Source organism: Zeugodacus cucurbitae, chromosome 6 (assembly GCF_028554725.1).
Source record: "Zeugodacus cucurbitae isolate PBARC_wt_2022May chromosome 6, idZeuCucr1.2, whole genome shotgun sequence".
NCBI lineage: Eukaryota > Metazoa > Arthropoda > Insecta > Diptera > Tephritidae > Zeugodacus > Zeugodacus cucurbitae.
The window spans coordinates 50,969,163-50,988,197 of NC_071671.1; the positions used below are offsets into that span (position 1 = coordinate 50,969,163).

Here is a 19,035-nt window from a genome sequence, read left to right on the forward strand (position 1 = left end):
AAATATGGAATGAAGTTGATAAACAAATGATATGAATAAATGTCTTCCTAATCTCAATGATTTTATCAAAGCTTAGAGAAATTGCCGCGTAATAAATGCAGAAAAACTTATTTTTTTCCATTTTTAGTCTCTAAATATCACTTTAACTGTCAATTTGTCAACTCAGTGTTGTTATTTACATAAATCAGCTGTTGATCAGCTGTTACATTTGGCTTGATATTTTTTTTATAAAACACAATTATTATGTTGGAAATAGTTGCTTCAATTTAAAATATGTACTTTGAACGGAAATTTAAATTAAAAAAAAAACAACAACAAACAAACAAAAAGACGCCTTTTACATTAACGAAAAAAAGTGATTAAAATGCATATTTTCTTGCATGAAACTCTAACTCACCGAGTTTTCTTGACTATGTTCGATAATTTCGATGCTTCCCGAAGTATTTCCTGATGCATTATTAATGGAGGTGCTACTGGTATTAGTAACGTCATATTTTCCACGCTTAAAGCGACCATACAAAGAGCTGTAGGGAAGGTTGTAATGAATTGCGGCCTGGTTAATAGACATCTGGCCAATTCTGTAACAAAGGAAATGCAGTTGATTAAAAAATGTGAAAGGTTATGTAAAAAAGTAGATGCTAACATACCGTACTGAATTCAGAGCTTCATTCATTGCGTCTTCCGACCATGGTGTGGGATTCGAACGTGATAACTCAATACCTTCGCGCTTGCAACGGCCGTATAAGGTGCCTTTGGAGAAGCAGAATGTATTTTTAATGAAATATGATAAGAAATGAGAATAAATTCGAGATTGAGGATAAATTTGTGCTTTATTATTCAAAATCGCTTAATTTGAAAATTTCATATAACTCACCCGTTGGTATGCCAAATTCAGCGCTGGCCTTCTGTACGGACGTATGACCAGCACGTATTGCTTCCAATGCACGCTCTAAATCTTCTGGTGTCCACGTTGTTGGTGCCGCATTAAATGGTGCTGCCAAACGAATACCTTCACGTCGCGCTATTTTATACAAAGTCGACGATGGTATACCAAAGGCTTTGGACGCTTTATTTGCTGATATTTGCCCAGAACGTAGGGCTTCTAAAGCATTATTTAAAGAATCCTCATTCCATGATTTCGTACCACCCTCCTTCTTTGGCGTTTCAATGCCCATACGATGGGCACGTTGCCATAAAGTTGTCGATGGTATACCATATGTAACTGATGCTTTTGTAAGACTCATATTTTGATTCTTCAATGCATCTAAAGCTGAATTCATATCATCTTGAGTCCAAGTTTTGGGACCATTAAACTGACCTTTACCATCCACATGCTGTTGGTCCAAATTAGTGTAATGTGGCTCAGTTTGATCATTTGGTGAGCCATTTGCTATCATCATTGAATCCTCACTTGTATCAGAATTGTACATATCTGCAAACGGGTGAAAATTTAAATAAAATATATTAAATTGAAAATTAAACCCTTCGTAGACAAATTAAAACTTAAGCGATCATCATTATATAAAAATCGATTTCCCTTAAGTAATTTCACTACACTATCGATCACCTACCCATATGCCCAGTTGTCATCATATTAACGATTTCCGGTGTTATGATCATTCCCGGTTCATGTTTTATTTGGCTTGGATCGATTTCCATTACTGTTGCTCCGGTTAGATCCTGATGTGATTGTGCTTGCTGTTGGACGTGTGTTGTATGTGAGTGTGCTGTTTGTTGGTGTACTTGATGCTGTTGATGTTGCTGTTGCTGTGCTTGATTTTGTGAGAGTTGTTGAGCATGCAATTGATGTTGTTGCTGTTGGTGATGTTGCTGTTGCTGCACTTGTTGTTGCTGTTTCGCATCAATCACCTCACTCTTAATATGCTGCACTAAATTCGAATTACTTTCATCGCCGGTCTGATGATGTATAGCATGCATCGGAGATTGATCAAGCCGTTGTATCATGTGTTGGGCTAAATGATTGTCGATATCCAGTGCTTCGGTGGGGTCTACAATGGTATTCGATTAAATGATTTATTATATTTATGGTAAATATAAATTTTATGATTTTCAATAACGGTAGTGTCTAAAACTTATTTAATATGTATTTAGTAGGACCAAGTAGTTAGTTGTCTTGCCCGCAAAAATACATATGTACAAGAATAAGATAGAGTACCGAAAACTCACTTGATAAATCTCGAGTGTCGGTATTAGGATTACATGATAAATCGACATGTTCCGTTACTGTTACAGGTGTGGCTGATGGTGCTGGTGGTTCTGGTGCAAAATCTAAAAAGCCCATTGGCACTCCAAGAATTCCGCCATTCTAAAGAAAAAATATAAATAATTAATTTGTTTGACATTTTTATATAGTAAATATAATTGAATTATATATATAATATAAATAAACGCAAACAACAACCATTTTACTACGGATAAACCCATTTTCGAAGTCTCTCTTTAAGGGGGGGGGGGGGGGGGGGTATGGTATAACGGGCCAAAAAAAAAGCGTTTTTGAAGTTTTTTTTTTTTTGAGAAAACTACTGAATATTTTTGAATAGTTTTATTATCATATTATTCAGTGACATTTCAAATATGTTTTACAAAAAATCAGTTTTACAAAATGTCGAAAATCAACGAAGTTGCAGCCACTTGAAGTAGGCACTCAACGGAATTCCGCACATTGCGGTGTCCCGGATATAAGATCGTAGAATCATCTGAAACACATGGGATAAAAAAAAATTAGTTCTTTAGAAGTATATCTCCTAGCCAACGGTGCCCTTTTAAAAGAAAAATTATTTTTTAATTTTTTCAACGGTCGGTGAAGGTAAAAAGTACGTTTTTAGCCCTAAAAATGCGCCATTTTGTGGCTGTAAAATCGAATAGAAGCAAAAAATAAATAAAATGGGACCGTTGGCTGGGAGTCAATTCTATGTTGCACAAGTGTGCAAAATTTCAATACGATCGGTGCATAACTTTTTGAGTTATCGTGGACACCGACTTCAGAAAAGAAGCTGTAAAAAAGTGTCTTTAAACTGTTTTACGGACGATCACAATAGCTGCTTCGACGCTACCGGAATTGACCCGAATTTTATCCAGTCTAGGACGGTTTTTTCGGCGAACCGAACCTACTTGGATCAGTAAGTTGTAATCTTTAAGTCAGTTTAAAGCTCATTGAAAGTAACCTTCTCAAATTATTCCAAAATAAGCTTAGGTTGCGCTCTAGTAAATAATTAAAAGGCAGAGCGCAATCCTTTCGAACGAACATGTTTTGGCTCTGGGTTCAAGCTTGACAGCGGTTGCAGTACCATGAAAGTAGAAAAAAATTATCTACAATAGCTACTTTTCTTAACATTCCACTTTTCTCCCTCTCCCTGATTTTACTTTAAAGACCACTTCACTATTTTCATCGATCTTTATTAGATAGAATTAATTCTAACCTATAATCCCATAGCTTATTTCATAAAGATATCATCGATATCTAGTTGTATGTACTCACCATTCCCATTCCTAAACTAGTCATATTTTTATCTTTGCCGTCTCGTGCGACTACAATCTGCGTAACAATCGCTGTACCTGGTGCTGCAACTGTCGTTACGCTTCCAGCATTATTCGTGCCCGATACACCAGATACGCTGGACGTCGGTGACGCTGACGCTGTTTCTGTCTTACAGATTTTCGACGGTTTATCCGTATCCGAATCGTCACCAGTGATTACCGTCTGCTGTTGCCCAACACCGCTAGTGCTAACCGTTTGTACACCGGATACCGGTATATAATTACCAGATGACGTCTGTTGTAAACTAACGATAGCGGCTTGATTTTGATTCTGTATTAAAATAGTTTGTGGATGTTGTGTACTCTGTACTTGATGTTGTATATCTGGTGACTTGGAACGCTTACGTACACGAGATTTACGTCCAAGTTGTTGCTGTTGTACCGCAGTGCCCGCACTAACTAACTGTCCAGTGACATTCGCTGTGGCAGATCCAATTTGTTGTGTATTTGCTGTAGTCACGTTGCCAATATTATGCGTGAGCACTGCCGTATTAGTGGTGATCTGTTGTTGTTGCTGCTGTTGCGATTGATGTGGTATATTGGGTGAGAGTTGACCCGTTGCTACTGTAGCATTCACGATATTACCAACAACGGCTTGCTGTATATTCTCCGATACGGTGATTGTAGCTGTAGCCGAATCGTTTAGATCGTCTGTATTTTCGGCTGTCTCACAAAGTCCCTTGATTTTAAGCTGTTCGGCTGTACGTAATAAACCCTGGAATATGAAAATTATTAAAATTTTGAGGTTAGTTACAATTGATATAATTTAATATTAGTTTAAAGTAAGTAGATATGGATAAAATATGTCGTCCTTAATTTCAATCCGTTAATCATTTAGTTTTCAAAACAGCAAAAACTTTTAGATATTTTAAATTTGATGCCGACGTTTGATGCAACTTTTTTTTACTGATCTGAGTTTTTCCTTTTGTTGTTGTAACGGTTACCCAAACCTGCTTGAACCGACAAGCCTAAATTAATTGTCATAGAAGTCATCTAACGGGAGGTCCAGGAAACGAACTGTTTCGATAGGGTCGGACCAAAAAAAAGGGGTGTTAGATCAGTGGGGTTTAGTTGGCATGCAAAGAGGTGGTTAGTGTCATGAGGGGACTCTTTGCACGCAGGACAAATATTGAGTCTGGCTCCTCTGTGAAAGGCGTTTAGTGCTTGTCGAAAGTCTGTCGCGTCCGAAGCCCGGTCGGTATAGCTCTGTATGTCGTCGACGTTTTTCAGGAGGGTTCCCTTGATGGCACTGGAACGGCTTCCCATTCCTTCTCACCCGTAGTCGAAGTGTTCCTGCTTTGATTCCCGAAAGAGTAAATATTTTGAATATAATTCAGTAAAGTGATGAAGATCTTTTCAAGAAGGTCCTTAATACCCTTATTACTGAAATGTATACAGTTTTAGAACCGATTTTATTACTTTTCGCTTAAACTTGACATCGCATGTAAATATTTTCGCTCTCCGCCGGCAAAGACTTGAAATTTTTCCCTGTCTGGGCGGTCAGGCTTACCTAATACCGTGGGTGCTGTCTTTGTAGCTTTAAAGATTTAATGAACATAAGGTTTGTTCTTAGAGAGTCCACTAATTTTTTGTTGGTAAAGGCCTTTTTACCTAATCCAAAAACTAAAAACAGCAATGAGGCAATTAACGATTGATGATATAAAAACAAAAGTTTCATGTAAAGAAAGAAAAGAGCGGTTTTAGTATATTTTTTACAGAGGTATCTAGAATAAGCGATTACAGTGATTTAGAGAGCTATTAAACATTTGTTAGCCTTCATATAACGTATACTGCAAGATTGCAATACAAGTTGAGTTTAAATAAATCATGAACTGTCAATAGAAAATAAAGTGAGATTAGTACTCCTGAAAACGTAAAGAAAGGCTGCTCATTAACCAAATATTTAGACATGAGAACAATGGAGAGCAGCTAATATCTACTTTGAAGATCTATTAAATGGTGCGAAAGGTGTTTCATGCTAAAAAGAGATAATGTTGAGTTTGTAAAACATTTTCATTTTTGTCGTGAAAGAACTGTCATAGCATTTGGCAAACCATAAAACCAGAAATTCATATGCTTTTGAACTAAAACCAAAAGTAACTTGAATTATATTTTTTTTTTGTATAAAAATTTGGAAGAAACATGTTCTTAATTAATTTGGTAAAATAAAACTGCTAAAGGCTACTGTAATGAGCACCGCCAAATTATGTAATTTAGAAGAAACATACAGTCATACATAAGTACATAACTCATGCGTGAATTGTCAACGCCAAAGAGGGGGTATTAAACTGTGCGTCGACGAGGTGAGGTGCTGGTAGAAACTTCTTATTAACCATTAAAATTACGACGGACACTCAACAGCCGCTTGCGAATGCTTACCGCAAAAGAACGATCAAGTCATTACCGGCAAAGGCACCACACACATACATATACATAACAATACAAACAAATAAATTTATGTGTATGTATGTATGTATATAAATATATACCTGTAGAAGAGAACAAATGCTCAAATGAACCGGTGTGTGTGTGGCTGTGCATTCAGATTTATGCTCATAAAACAATTCGAGTGTTGAATGTTCATTTTCGAATTCATTGAAAGCGCTGAGAAAAATATTATGAATGTCCGCACTTACAAACATACAGTCACATATGATGTGATATGTTAAGCATGCGATGGTGTGTGTGTGAGCAGAAACTTATAGTGAGTGTTGTGGCGAGTGTTTGGGAGTTTTGTTGCACGTTTTAAAACCTGTTCGTATTGCGAAATTTGTTTAAATTCTCACAAACTCAAATATACAACACAGCACGGCACGGCACAGCACCGCATAGCGATATCCATCGAAGACTCATCGCTACTTTTTCCAATCTACGCGTTTTACACAACTAAAGTGACGATTTTCATAGCGGCGGCGTTCTCAGTCGTTTATTGACCTCAAATCAAGTCATGGTTATGGCCACAGCCACAGTCGTACATATGTATCTATGTATGTATGTATACGTAATAACCAATTTGCTATACACTCAAAATATTTATACATTTATTATATGTAGTATATGCATGTGAGCATGCGTGTGTTTGTATACGTGCGCTTGTCGATAATTTATAATTAGAGAAAGACTTGGTAGTCACAGCTTGAAAGTAAACGAATCGCTTTGACCGAATAAAGCCAGCTCAACGTGAAAGTTAGACTGACTTCCCAAATACATACATAAACACACACATATATATATATATGATATGCATGTATTATTAGCACTACTTCGATGAATTTTCAATAACGTTCTGTTACAATTCCAGCTACATACATATGTTTTGTGAAATTGTATGGCTTTAGCGACATACATATGAACATATGGAGAATTCAGCGCACTATTTCACATTTTCTGATTTTTTCCAAAATAATATTTGTAAGTGTATCCGCTTTGCCATTTCCTGTACATCGATCAATTGGTTGTTGTTCTTACAACAAAAATTGAAGCTTAGATTTTTGTGGAGTCAAACCAAATGTTGAACCTTTTAGAGAGTTCATCGCAGATACATAATTAATTATTTATGAGTTTCTAAAAACAAAACAAAAAAATAAAATTAGAAAACACAAATAAATTGTATATATTTGGCTCGCATATTGTTTTTTTTTTTTGTTGTTGGCGTTTAGAATTAAAATGGCTCTCAGAGAAACAGAGAAATGGAAAATTAACATCAAAAGTTCGTTTGAATCGAAAGTTCCGAGGTTAGGCGAGAGTTTATGAATTGCGGTTATAGCTTTTTTGGGCGAGAAAATATATTATAATATCTTCAAATCTAATATTGTCTCATAACAAAATATTTTTACTTTAAATTGTAAGATTTGCTACTTTGTTTAAACTAAAAGTTCACTTAACATTGACATGATCACGATAATACCGAACACCTGATGTTTTGCCACATTACGAGATTGCATCAACAGTATTCCTGAAAAACTCTTAAATTCAATTACTATTACATTTAGCAGTAGCAGGTACGATAAACATTTCTTTGTGAATTATAGTAAAACCTTCCAATTTTTGGACCTTGGTTAAGTTGGGTTTATGAGATAATCGCCATAATCTCCGTTCTCATAGCTTAGTTCACACACAAATGTTTTGTGAAGCAAAAATGTTCCAGTATCAAGTTTCTTATGTAGCGATGCAAAGCTTTGGAGCCGGTATTAACAACCCTAGCCAATTCGCCCAGACAATCGAAGGTATTTTAATTTTAGTCTAGCCAAAGCTGACCAGTCTGAAATGTTTCCATCACTTTAAATCACTATAACAGGGATAGGATGAATTTTGCTGGGAACAAGTACTTTAAAATATTCCAAAATGTTCAGTTAATTTTTGGGTTTGAATAGAAAATATTCATGAACAATGCAATATCTCTGCATCGTCTGGTATTTTCTTGATTTATTTTTTAGTTTCAAAAACATTTAAAGATTCTTTCGGCACAAAATCAGTTCACTATCTGGCCACATTTATAAAATTCAAAAAGTATTTATTATGTGGTTGTAAACAAATTTTCAGGGTTTTATGCAGTGAAAACTGTTAGAAAATTTTGGGATTGATATGTTAAAAATGTTTTGACTAATTTGTCTTGAAAAAAATTAATCTAAAATTCAAACTGACATTATTTCAGATATACAAAGCTGACTCCACATATTTAAAACTTTGGGCATAATGTAATTCGTAGTTTTTTAAGGCAAAATTGGGTTAATTCATAATTATGAAGAATAAAAAATATAATATTTAAACCCTTTTCTCACCAAAAAATATTAAACTATATAAATTTCGGACATTTTAGTGTCAAATTACCGAAAAAGGAATGTCGAAAAGGACACTACCACTCCCATATTACCAGCCATCAAATGCTCACCTTAACATTAATAAAACTTGTGTACACACACTTGGCATAGTAAAAGACGAAGGAAAACGAAAGGAAAAGAGAAAATGAAACATAGAAAATTTAACAGTTATGCGCCGACGTTGCTTTAATTTGATTAACTGCCGCAAAAGGAGTCGAACTGGTATAAAATGCAACGCCGTCCGTCGCATAAGCAACATGATGAGAGGCAGTGGTTGTGTGGAACGAACGAACCATGGCCCAGAAAAGTGACTAGCCAACTACCATACTGACTACTAGACGCGGTGGTACAGGTTTACGGAACAGGTTACGCGTTATAGCGTTATACGTACTCCATATATCTATGGCTTGGATATGCTGTAACCGTGTACGCTTTGACCATGATCCTGTCTACTTTAAATGCTTGTCAGTATGCATAACATGTTTACATGCTCACACCACACACCACACACCTTACATCCATCCATATGCATGTCTGTGCGTATATATGTACATATGTATGTGTGTCATATGTTGTAAGTGGTGGACAACCATTCATGCAGGTACCACTATCTCTCTAAAAATAGAATGGCCTAATAATAAATATTTATTTTTGGTACGCTTTTTACTCCTCGCTCTCTCTATGCTCGTCGTTGGCGTTGTAACCCACTGTGATCGTGTTATGGTCTTACAGTGTTGCTATTGTTATTGTTGTTGTTGTACAAGGATAACATTTCGGTATTGAAGAAAATGGTAGAAGAAAGAAAGAAAAACAAAAACGAAATTATATAATAGATTGATCATTGCAAGCAAGCAAGGTGTTGCGCTGTGTAAGTTTGTATGTAGGCCTGTGCGTATATATTTATGTCATTGAATATGTGTTTGATTGTATGTATTCTGCGGAATTGGTTCATGCATATTGCATAACTGATTTCATTTTCAATATTCACTTAATTAAGCGCTATTATTTCTTGTGTAAAAGCACCTGTGGGATGCCGGTGAAGCTGATTTTTGTGTAATCCACGAGCTATTGGAAACCAATATGAGGCGCGTAATTATAGTAAAATGAAAAATTATCCATAATTATTTTGTGGAATGGAGTTTATGATTAATTATTTCTCAAAATTCGTAACAAATTTGTAATTATTTTGTTGAGTAAAATTAACCGATATTTTACAATAACAATTACAAACACACAAAATTGCGAAAAGGCAAAAAAAATATAAAAAATAACTAGGAAAAATTAAAAAAAAAATATGAAAAACTAATATAATTTCATAAATAAAATAATAATATGGCAATACTGCGAACTTTCCAATATTTTATGGTACTAAACTAAACCAACATAGAGGAACACTAATTTCAAATGATTTTTTCATATCTGTCATTGTATGACATTTGTTGTGATTTAACATTTACTAAATACTATTGGAAATATACGTGATGGCAGAAGCCTCTTTGATATCATAACACAATATCAACATTTTCACGCATTTACGGAAATCTTCAAATCTGCGGAATAATGTTACAAAAAGTATGCGTTTCAATAAGTCATCTGATTTCGTGACCTTATTATTTCGACCTAAATTTCCTACTGTCAAACCAACTGACAAAGTAAAAGCTTGATATTCATGTTAAAACCCCCAATTTTTTTCCAAGTCACTTGTTCTTTGAACAGACTTACAGAGCGCTTCGCAAACATCAGTAAACATATAGTGCGAACTATCATAAAGAGACTCTGAAGACGGTGTCTAGGCTCTCTTATTTCCAAAACTGATGCAGTCTGTTAAAACTTACATACCAAAGGCATTATTGATGCATTATTTTTAAAAGCTTATTATGGACCGAACACTAATGAACCCAAAAGGCAAATTGTTCGAAACTTTATATTTCTCCATGTCAATATCTTTGGTTCAAATAGTTCCAGCAGCAATTTAATGAAATAAACTTTTAATTTCCGAATTATATTAAGAAACGAACTACCAATAGACTTCATCAGAATACTTTTGCGGGAATGCGTTAAGTTTATGGTCGATGCTCATAAATCAGTTAGGACCGACTGATTGAATCAATATACGATGGATTTTAGTGAGATAAGGAAAAAGTAATACCTATACTTATAGACAACCTTCATGCAACGCAGACACCGTTAGACTATTTCCTGCGAAGCTATGTCAAGTCTGTGGTCTATGCCAACAAGCCAGCGACGATTGATAAACTTCGTACGAATATTGAACGTTGAATTGCAGCAGTATCGACCGATTTATGCTTGAAACCGTCGAAAATTGGATGCAATGTCTGGGCAAGTGTGCCCATTGTGGTCATGCAAAAGAAATCGAGTTCCATATATAATGGCAACGAATGTATGTGCTTTCTTTTGTAACGCTCTTATTGAAAAACACTTTATTTAGTTTGATAAAAACAATGATTTTCGGAAAGTTCTAAAGATTTTTCGTTATTATTTTTTCGTTGAATCACTCTCGTAATTTTATTTTTATTTTTTTATCAAATGTAGCGCAATTTTTACACAATTTTAATAATAAGTAAGAAAAGGGAGGGATGGGGTCATATGTAGAAGTTCACGCAAGTGAGGAAAGTTTCTGATTGCCATTCACTTGGGAGTGGCCAGGAACGATTCTTTTGCATATGACTCAAGCAGCTCACGACTTCCGGTTTTAGACCAAGTATCCCCTGGGTAGCTAACAGACATCCGTTTGGAGGCGAGCTAAAGTGAGAAGGCGAATCCCGCTTGTGCGGTTGTGCGTAGGGCTTGGGACCCACCACATAAAAAAATCTCCCCAATGAAAACAAACACCGAGCCTCGGATGAGAAACCCCCCTTTTGATGACGACCCCTGCAAACGTACTAAGGATCATGATTTGAGGGCATGCACCTGGAATGTCCGGACTCTTAATTGGGAAGGTGCCTCTGCCCAGCTGGTTGATGTCCTCATACAACTAAAGGCTGACATCACCGCCGTCCAAGAAGTGCGATGGACGGGACAAGGACGGAAGAAGGTGGGTCCTTGTGACATCTACTACAGCGGCCATATAAAGGAGCGCAAATTCGGTGTTGGATTTGTGGTGGGAGAGAGACTACGTCGCCGAGTCCTGGCATTCACCCCGGTGGATGAACGTCTTGCCATAATCCGCATCAAAGCGAGGTTCTTCAACATATCGCTGATTTGCGCCCACGCCCCAACGGAAGAGAAGGACGATGTGACCAAAGATGCTTTCTATGAGCGCCTAGAACGCACCTATGAGCGCTGCCCCCGCCACGATGTCAAAATCGTGCTTGGCGATTTTAACGCCAGGGTGGGTAAAGAAGGTGTCTTTGGCACAACAGTCGGAAAATTCAGCCTCCATGACGAAACATCGCCAAACGGCCTGAGGCTGATCGACTTCGCTGGGGCCCGAAATATGGTTGTCTGTAGTACCAGATTCCAGCATAAAAAAATTCATCAAGCAACGTGGCTGTCCCCTGATCGAAACACGCGCAATCAAATCGATCACGTTGTGATAGACGGAAGACATGTCTCCAGTGTTTTAGACGTGCGTACGCTCCGAGGACCAAACATTGACTCGGACCATTATCTAGTAGCAGCAAAGATACGCACTCGCCTCTGTGCAGCAAAGAACGCCCGTCAACAAACACAAGGAAGGTTCGACGTCGAAAAGCTGCAATCACAACCGACAGCCGAACGATTTTCTACTCGACTTGCACTCCTGCTCTCTGAGAGCACTCATCAGCATCTCGATATAAGGGAGCTGTGGAACGGCATCTCAAACTCATTGCATACCGCTGCAGCCGAAACAATTGGTCTCCGGCAACGCCAAAAAACCAGTTGGTACGATGAGAATTGTCGTTCCGCAGTGGAGAGAAAACAGACTGCCTACCTCGCAACGTTGCGATCGACCACAACACGTTCGGGGTGGGATAGATATCGAGAACTGAAGAGGGAAGCGAGACGCATTTGCAGACGTAAAAAGAAAGAGGCCGAAATGCGTGAGTATGAAAAGCTTGAAAAGCTGGCCGACATGGGTAATGCTCGAAAATTTTATGAAAAGATGAGGCGATTAACAGAAGGTTTCAAGACCGGAGCATTATCATGTAGGGACCGAGAAGGTAATCTGGTAACGGATGTCCAGAGCACACTGGGATTATGGAGGGAACACTTCTCCGACCTGCTCAATGGCAGTGAAAGTACAACACCAGGAGATGGCGAACCCGATTCCCCAATCGATGACGATGGAATAGATGTTCCATTACCCGACCATGAAGAAATTCGAATAGCAATTGCTCGCTTGAAGAACAACAAAGCGGCGGGGGCCGATGGATTACCGGCCGAGCTATTCAAATACGGCGGCGAAGAACTGATAAGGTGCATGCATCAGCTTCTTTGTAGAATATGGTCGGAAGAAAGCATGCCTGACGATTGGAATCTTAGTGTGCTCTGCCCAATCCATAAGAAGGGAGACCCCACAATCTGCGCCAACTACCGTGGTATAAGTCTCCTCAATATCGCATATAAGGTTTTGTCGAGCGTATTGTGTGAAAGACTAAAGCCCACCGTCAACGAACTGATTGGACCTTATCAGTGTGGCTTTAGACCTGGAAAATCCACAATGGACCAGATATTCACCATGCGCCAAATCTTGGAAAAGACCCGAGAGAGAAGAATCGATACTCACCATCTTTTTATCGATTTTAAAGCTGCCTTCGATAGCACGAAAAGGAGCTGCCTTTATGCCGCGATGTCTGAATTTGGTATCCCTGCAAAACTAATACGGCTATGTAAGCTGACGTTGAGCAACACCAAAAGCTCCGTCAGGATCGGGAAGGACCTCTCCGAGCCGTTCGATACCAAACGAGGCTTCAGACAGGGTGACTCACTATCGTGCGACTTCTTCAATCTATTGCTGGAAAAAATAATACGAGCTGCAGAACTAAATAGAGAGGGTACAATCTTCTACAAGAGTGTACAGCTCCTGGCGTATGCCGATGATATTGATATCATCGGAAGCAACAACCGCGCCGTTTGTTCTGCGTTTTCCAGACTAGATAAAGAAGCGAAGCGTATGGGTCTGGTGGTGAATGAGGACAAGACGAAATATCTCCTGTCATCAAACAAACAGTCAGCGCACTCGCGTCTTGGCTCCCACGTCACTGTTGACAGTCATAACTTTGAAGTTGTAGATAATTTCGTTTATCTGGGAACCAGCATTAACAACACCAACAATGTCAGCCTTGAAATCCAACGCAGAATCACTCTTGCCAACAGGTGCTACTTTGGACTGAGTAGGCAATTGAAAAGTAAAGTCCTCTCTCGACGAACCAAAATCAAACTCTATAAGTCGCTCATTATTCCCGTCCTGATGTATGGCGCTGAAGCGTGGACGATGACAACATCCGATGAGACGACTCTTGGGGTTTTCGAGAGAAAGGTTTTGCGCAAGATTTATGGTCCTCTAAACATTGGCAACGGCGAATACCGCAGACGATGGAACGATGAGCTGTACGATTTATACGACGACATTGACATAGTTCAGCGAATAAAAAGACAGCGGCTACGCTGGCTAGGTCATGTTGTACGGATGGAAGAAAACACTCCAGCTCTGAAAGTATTCGATGCAGTACCCGCTGGAGGAAGCCGCGGAAGAGGAAGACCTCCACTCCGGTGGAAAGACCAAGTGCAAAGTGACCTGGCTTCACTTGGTGTTTCCAGTTGGCGCCAAAAAGCAAAAAGGAGGAATGAGTGGCGCGCTCTGGTGGATGCGGCTATAATCGCTTAAAGCGGTTCCTACGCCAAATATATATATATATATAAGAAAAGTTCTCATGTATGACCTTGTTAGAATTACTTTAGCGACACATACATATAATAAAAACTGCAAGGCAATGAGTTGAAATGTACATAAACTTTTCTGACACACTGTAGATGCACATGGAAATGCAAATTAGGAAAGTAAACTGCATGTAAACATTTTTTGAACGTTATATACTCAAGTTCATAAGTGCAAATACAAAAATTAAATATACATATGTATTTGTGACCACAAAATTTAGTACAATATATAATAAGTCGAAAGGACTGACAACTGCACGACATAAATTCCGTTTTTGTTTTAAATATTTATTGTTGTACCGAATTGTCGTTGAGTTGGTTGTGCAGCAGGAAGACCTAAATATTACGTTATTGCGATCGTCAGCAAGGTAAGCACGCACACAAACAAATAAATGAGTGATCATTTTGCATACATACAAACTTATATACATATATGTACTTGTATATATTTAAGTTATGTATGTATTTAATGTGATTTCAATATGAAATGTAACGCTTTGAGATTATTATATTGTTGTACACTATTATGTGCCATAAGACTTTGACTTAGCTATGTATGTATGTATACACAGGTAGATATATCAATATATTATTGGTATATTAGTTGGAAGCAGTGGTGAGCCATGGCTTTGGGGCATGTGTTGTTGAACCGGATTGTAAGACGGCCAGCTAGCTGTACGCAAACGCGCTGCGTACGAGTAGAAAATAATTAATCAATATCAATTGAAGCAACCGCATATAGCCACCACAGAGAAGCGTCAATGACTTCGAGTAACCAACCAACCAAACCAAGTCAGAGCCAGAGTCACAGCCAAACAACGACGCATACGCAATGCTGACTCTTGCCAGCTAGAGCTGAGCTCGAAACGAAGCGTCGGCGATTTCAGCGTTTCAGCATAAAACTATACAGCAGCAGCAGCAGCATGGCATGGCACACAGCAACGCCGAGAGCAGCAACAAACAACAGCAATCAAACAAAATGGTGGATCGATCGTATACGCATATTTTTTCCGTTTATTTTTTCAATGCTTTGTTTTTGTATTATTGTGTTTGACCATTGCAATGGATCAAGTGAAATTTTTGTATTTGTAACACAGGCAACAACAACCACATTTAATAATATGTTGTTGTGGTATGTAGTATGCACATTCTATATGCAATCGATTGGCTTGAGTACCGTAATTTTTCGATTGAGAAAACACTACTGCTTATATGACTAATACGTGCACACTTTCACCAAAGTCAACGAAACAGACACACAAACACCTATGCCCATGTATGTTTGTATGTATTTGATGCAATTTCAATAAGATCAGCCGACGAAGTAGTGCGCCAAAGCGTGCAAACCCTGCATAAATAAATATTGAAACTCAAAGTCGTAAAAAAAAGAACGAATTGTGTGTGTTTAGAAAATCAAAACGAAAGGAAAACTTACGAAAAACGCGGAAAAGATAACAACACAAAAGTCGCGAATCAAGCGCACACAAAAAAAAACAAATATGAAACACACACAAGAAGTATGCAAAGAAATCACAAATAACATAAAACAAATACAAGAGAAATGAAGAATAAAAAAAAAAAATAATGAAAATGATGATAATAATAATAATAAAAGAAATATGCGAAACACAGCCTGGGCAAAGGTAAGGTGTATGGTAGCGGGGACCAAGCAATCCAAAAACGAAACGTACGAACAAAACGACCAATCTTCCGACCGTCCAACCGACACGTCTTCTTTGCGTCTGTCGTTCTGTCGGCTCGCGCTACTTGAGCAACTGACTTAAAACGTGGAAAACGAAGCCACAAATCAACAAGTAAGTATTATACTTGCGCGACGTAAGGTGTAAGGTAAGGTAAGTGCATTGCGAGTGCGACGCAGTCTTCAGACACCAACCTATACTATGAGCTAGCTAGCTGAGCTGTAACTCTGCACATACTAGTTAGTGGTTGTAACCAAGCCGGCACCAATACACATGTATAAAATATATATATATAGTATATGTAACGGCAATAGAAGCAGCAACCAAGATATGCTGCCCATGCACTCGAAGAAAGACATTAAACCAAAGGAGATGATGTTAAAAACAAGTACTATAATTTTACTGCAGCAAATTTCAATGTCAGCCAAGGCAAGCAAGCAAGCTATGCAGGCTAACAGGTCGACAGGTAGTCGCGTAGTCGACGGGACAGACTAGGCCAGCTCGATAAATTTATAGATAGTTAGACATGTGTATGCGTTGCGGCGCATGTGGCTAGGATGATGAACGCATCTCATAATACTAATAATTCAACTATTTATATAGGTAAACATATGTGCGGCTACAGTGTGTAACACAAAATAATAATAAATAAATAATTTGAGAAAATAATTATAAAAAAAATTACAAAAATTGAAAAAGTTTTTAATTTTTTTTAATTTATTTTTTGAAAAAAAAATGTAAAATTCCTTTTTAATTTATTTTTGTAAAAATTTTGAAATATCTTTAAAAAAAAAATCTTTTCAAATTGCTTCGAAAACATTACCACTTGTCAGCGCTGCTATTCGATTTTTACTATGTCAATATTATTTGCTGGCTTTAAAACCGTATCGCACACTTTTCTTGCAAAGCCGAAAATCACAACACGAACTCGAAGAAAAAACAAAAAACGAAAATCACAAAATGCCTTTCTTATACCGAACACTTGCGCAACGAGTTTTCCAACTTTCCGTAAAGTTTTCGAAAATTTTTATACAAATTCAGGCTATTCTCTAGCTTTGATAGTATGTATTGACACAGAGTATTAGATAGAGTATTATTTGGTATGCTTGTTTGATTTGAGGAAACTTTTTAACCACGCTGGTATGTCCGTCGCGATTTTGACGAATACCAAACTGAATGAGAAATCATACTGAAGCAAAAGAAAAGACAAGACGACAAGAAAATATCCAAAACCCAATTTCAAAACCTCGACTTGGCACTTAGTTGCGTAGTCATGTCGCGCGTCTCCGACTCCGTCGCTCATTTCTACAATACAATACACTGGTCGGCGCGCCTGCCTCTCTCTCTTTTTGCTGCTGCTGCTGTCACTACACAAATACATATATATCGGTACGTGTGTGTGTGTGTGACGAGCGCTTCGTCGTACACTCGTACGTCTGGACTTGTCTCGTTTGGCTGCGTCTCAGGTCTCAGCTCACCTAACAGTATGGCTTAACTTATGTTGTTGTTGTTAAGATGGTCAGTTGCTAGTATTTTTACCGGAGGTCTTCGCCACTATATATGTGTAGTTGTATGCACACACACAGGTAATTATAGGGGAAATGAAAAAAATATGTATAAAATTAAATAAAAATAATAGTATTAGTGGCATAGGTATACATATATACATATATTTACAACAACAAACAAACAACAACAGCGAGGTGTCTTCAGAGAAGCCACGTTGTATTCGAAAGCCGAGCGCGAGACAGGTAGACCGATCTGGTATTGTTGTTGTTGTTATTGCTGTTGAGACTATACACAACTACTGCAGCTTGAACAAAAGCAATGATATTCGGGTTAAAACGGCGTGCCTGGCTCATCATTGTGGAACTTTTTAAGCAGTCAGACAGACAGACATACAGTCATACATATTTATATATGTATATGTATATATTTGTAGCAAAGCCGATACATTCAGGTAAAAACAAATATTTTAGCAGCAAAAACCGAAAACCAGCAACAACATAAACTAAAATAAGAGCTCAACCACTACAAACATACATACATACTTACTATGTATATATATATAAATATGTATGTACGTATTGGCATGCCAATACACCTTTAAATCTATATGGTGTGGTAAACTAAAATAAAATTCAAATGCACGCGGATATTTATATATGTATGGAACAAATTTTAACACATACAAACATACACATTTAAATATATATACACTTGTATGTATGTGTCACACTAGTTATATCCAGGTATGTTAACCACATAGTAGTAGTGTATTGTAGTGTTTGTTGTAGGCTCATTATGCTAGTACCATTGGCAAGCCCTTGTCTTTTTTATGTAATGCCGGTGCCATGCAGTTTTGCTTTTTACCGCTTTGCGTTATGAGGTTTCCTCGACGTGTTTTTGCTATTTGCCCTTTTCTTCATTTCATTTGATTGAGTTGCACAAGTATTGGGTTTTGAGAATTTAATTCACAGCTTACCGGGGGTATTAACATACGTCTATACTTGAGTTAAAGCTTTGCTTGTGTATCACTAACCGCTCCATTACATATATATCTACATACAAATTTGCATACGTAAATATATATAAATTGAATATATGTGAATTTGTATGTATTGGACTTTCCGCAATTACGCAGATTCCCAATGCAATTAATAAATCAATCTCAAATCAAAGTTATACCACATACCATACATACAAACATATAGATATGTATATAAATCTTCCACATAGCCATTGCATCCGTACAAATCGAAAAAATCAATGCTCTCGCGATATGCAATACATTACCCCTTTTTACAATAGTATTAACCACCAATTCGAATGTTTATACTAAAAAAACAACAATTTTCAAAAATCAGTGAAAACATTTTGAAATCTCATAAAATCTATTTAAAAAAAATAACACCCAAATTTTACAGGAAACATATATTCAGCTCTTCGGCTGACTAATTCAAACGACACGCTCAAAAGTGTTAAATATACATATGTGTTTCAAAACCTGTTTTGAAAGGTGTGCTCTGAATGGCAGCAGTATGTATGAAGAAAGGCAACAGCCTTACGTATTC

The 19,035-nt window shown here is 37.5% G+C and overlaps 1 protein-coding gene across 1 annotated transcript in view; it reads right to left on the reverse strand.

Moving 5' to 3' along the window:
- LOC105214487 (transcription factor GAGA) overlaps positions 1-19,035 on the reverse strand; it is a 47,863-nt gene that overhangs the window by 1,915 nt on the left and 26,913 nt on the right. Inside the window, exons 4-9 of the mRNA XM_011187936.3 lie at positions 3,500-4,273; positions 2,188-2,326; positions 1,572-2,009; positions 875-1,432; positions 648-750; positions 398-578 (exon numbers count right to left, since the gene is read on the reverse strand). Coding sequence (XP_011186238.1) covers positions 398-578; positions 648-750; positions 875-1,432; positions 1,572-2,009; positions 2,188-2,326; positions 3,500-4,273 — 2,193 coding nt within the window. The remainder of the gene's footprint in view (positions 1-397; positions 579-647; positions 751-874; positions 1,433-1,571; positions 2,010-2,187; positions 2,327-3,499; positions 4,274-19,035) is intronic.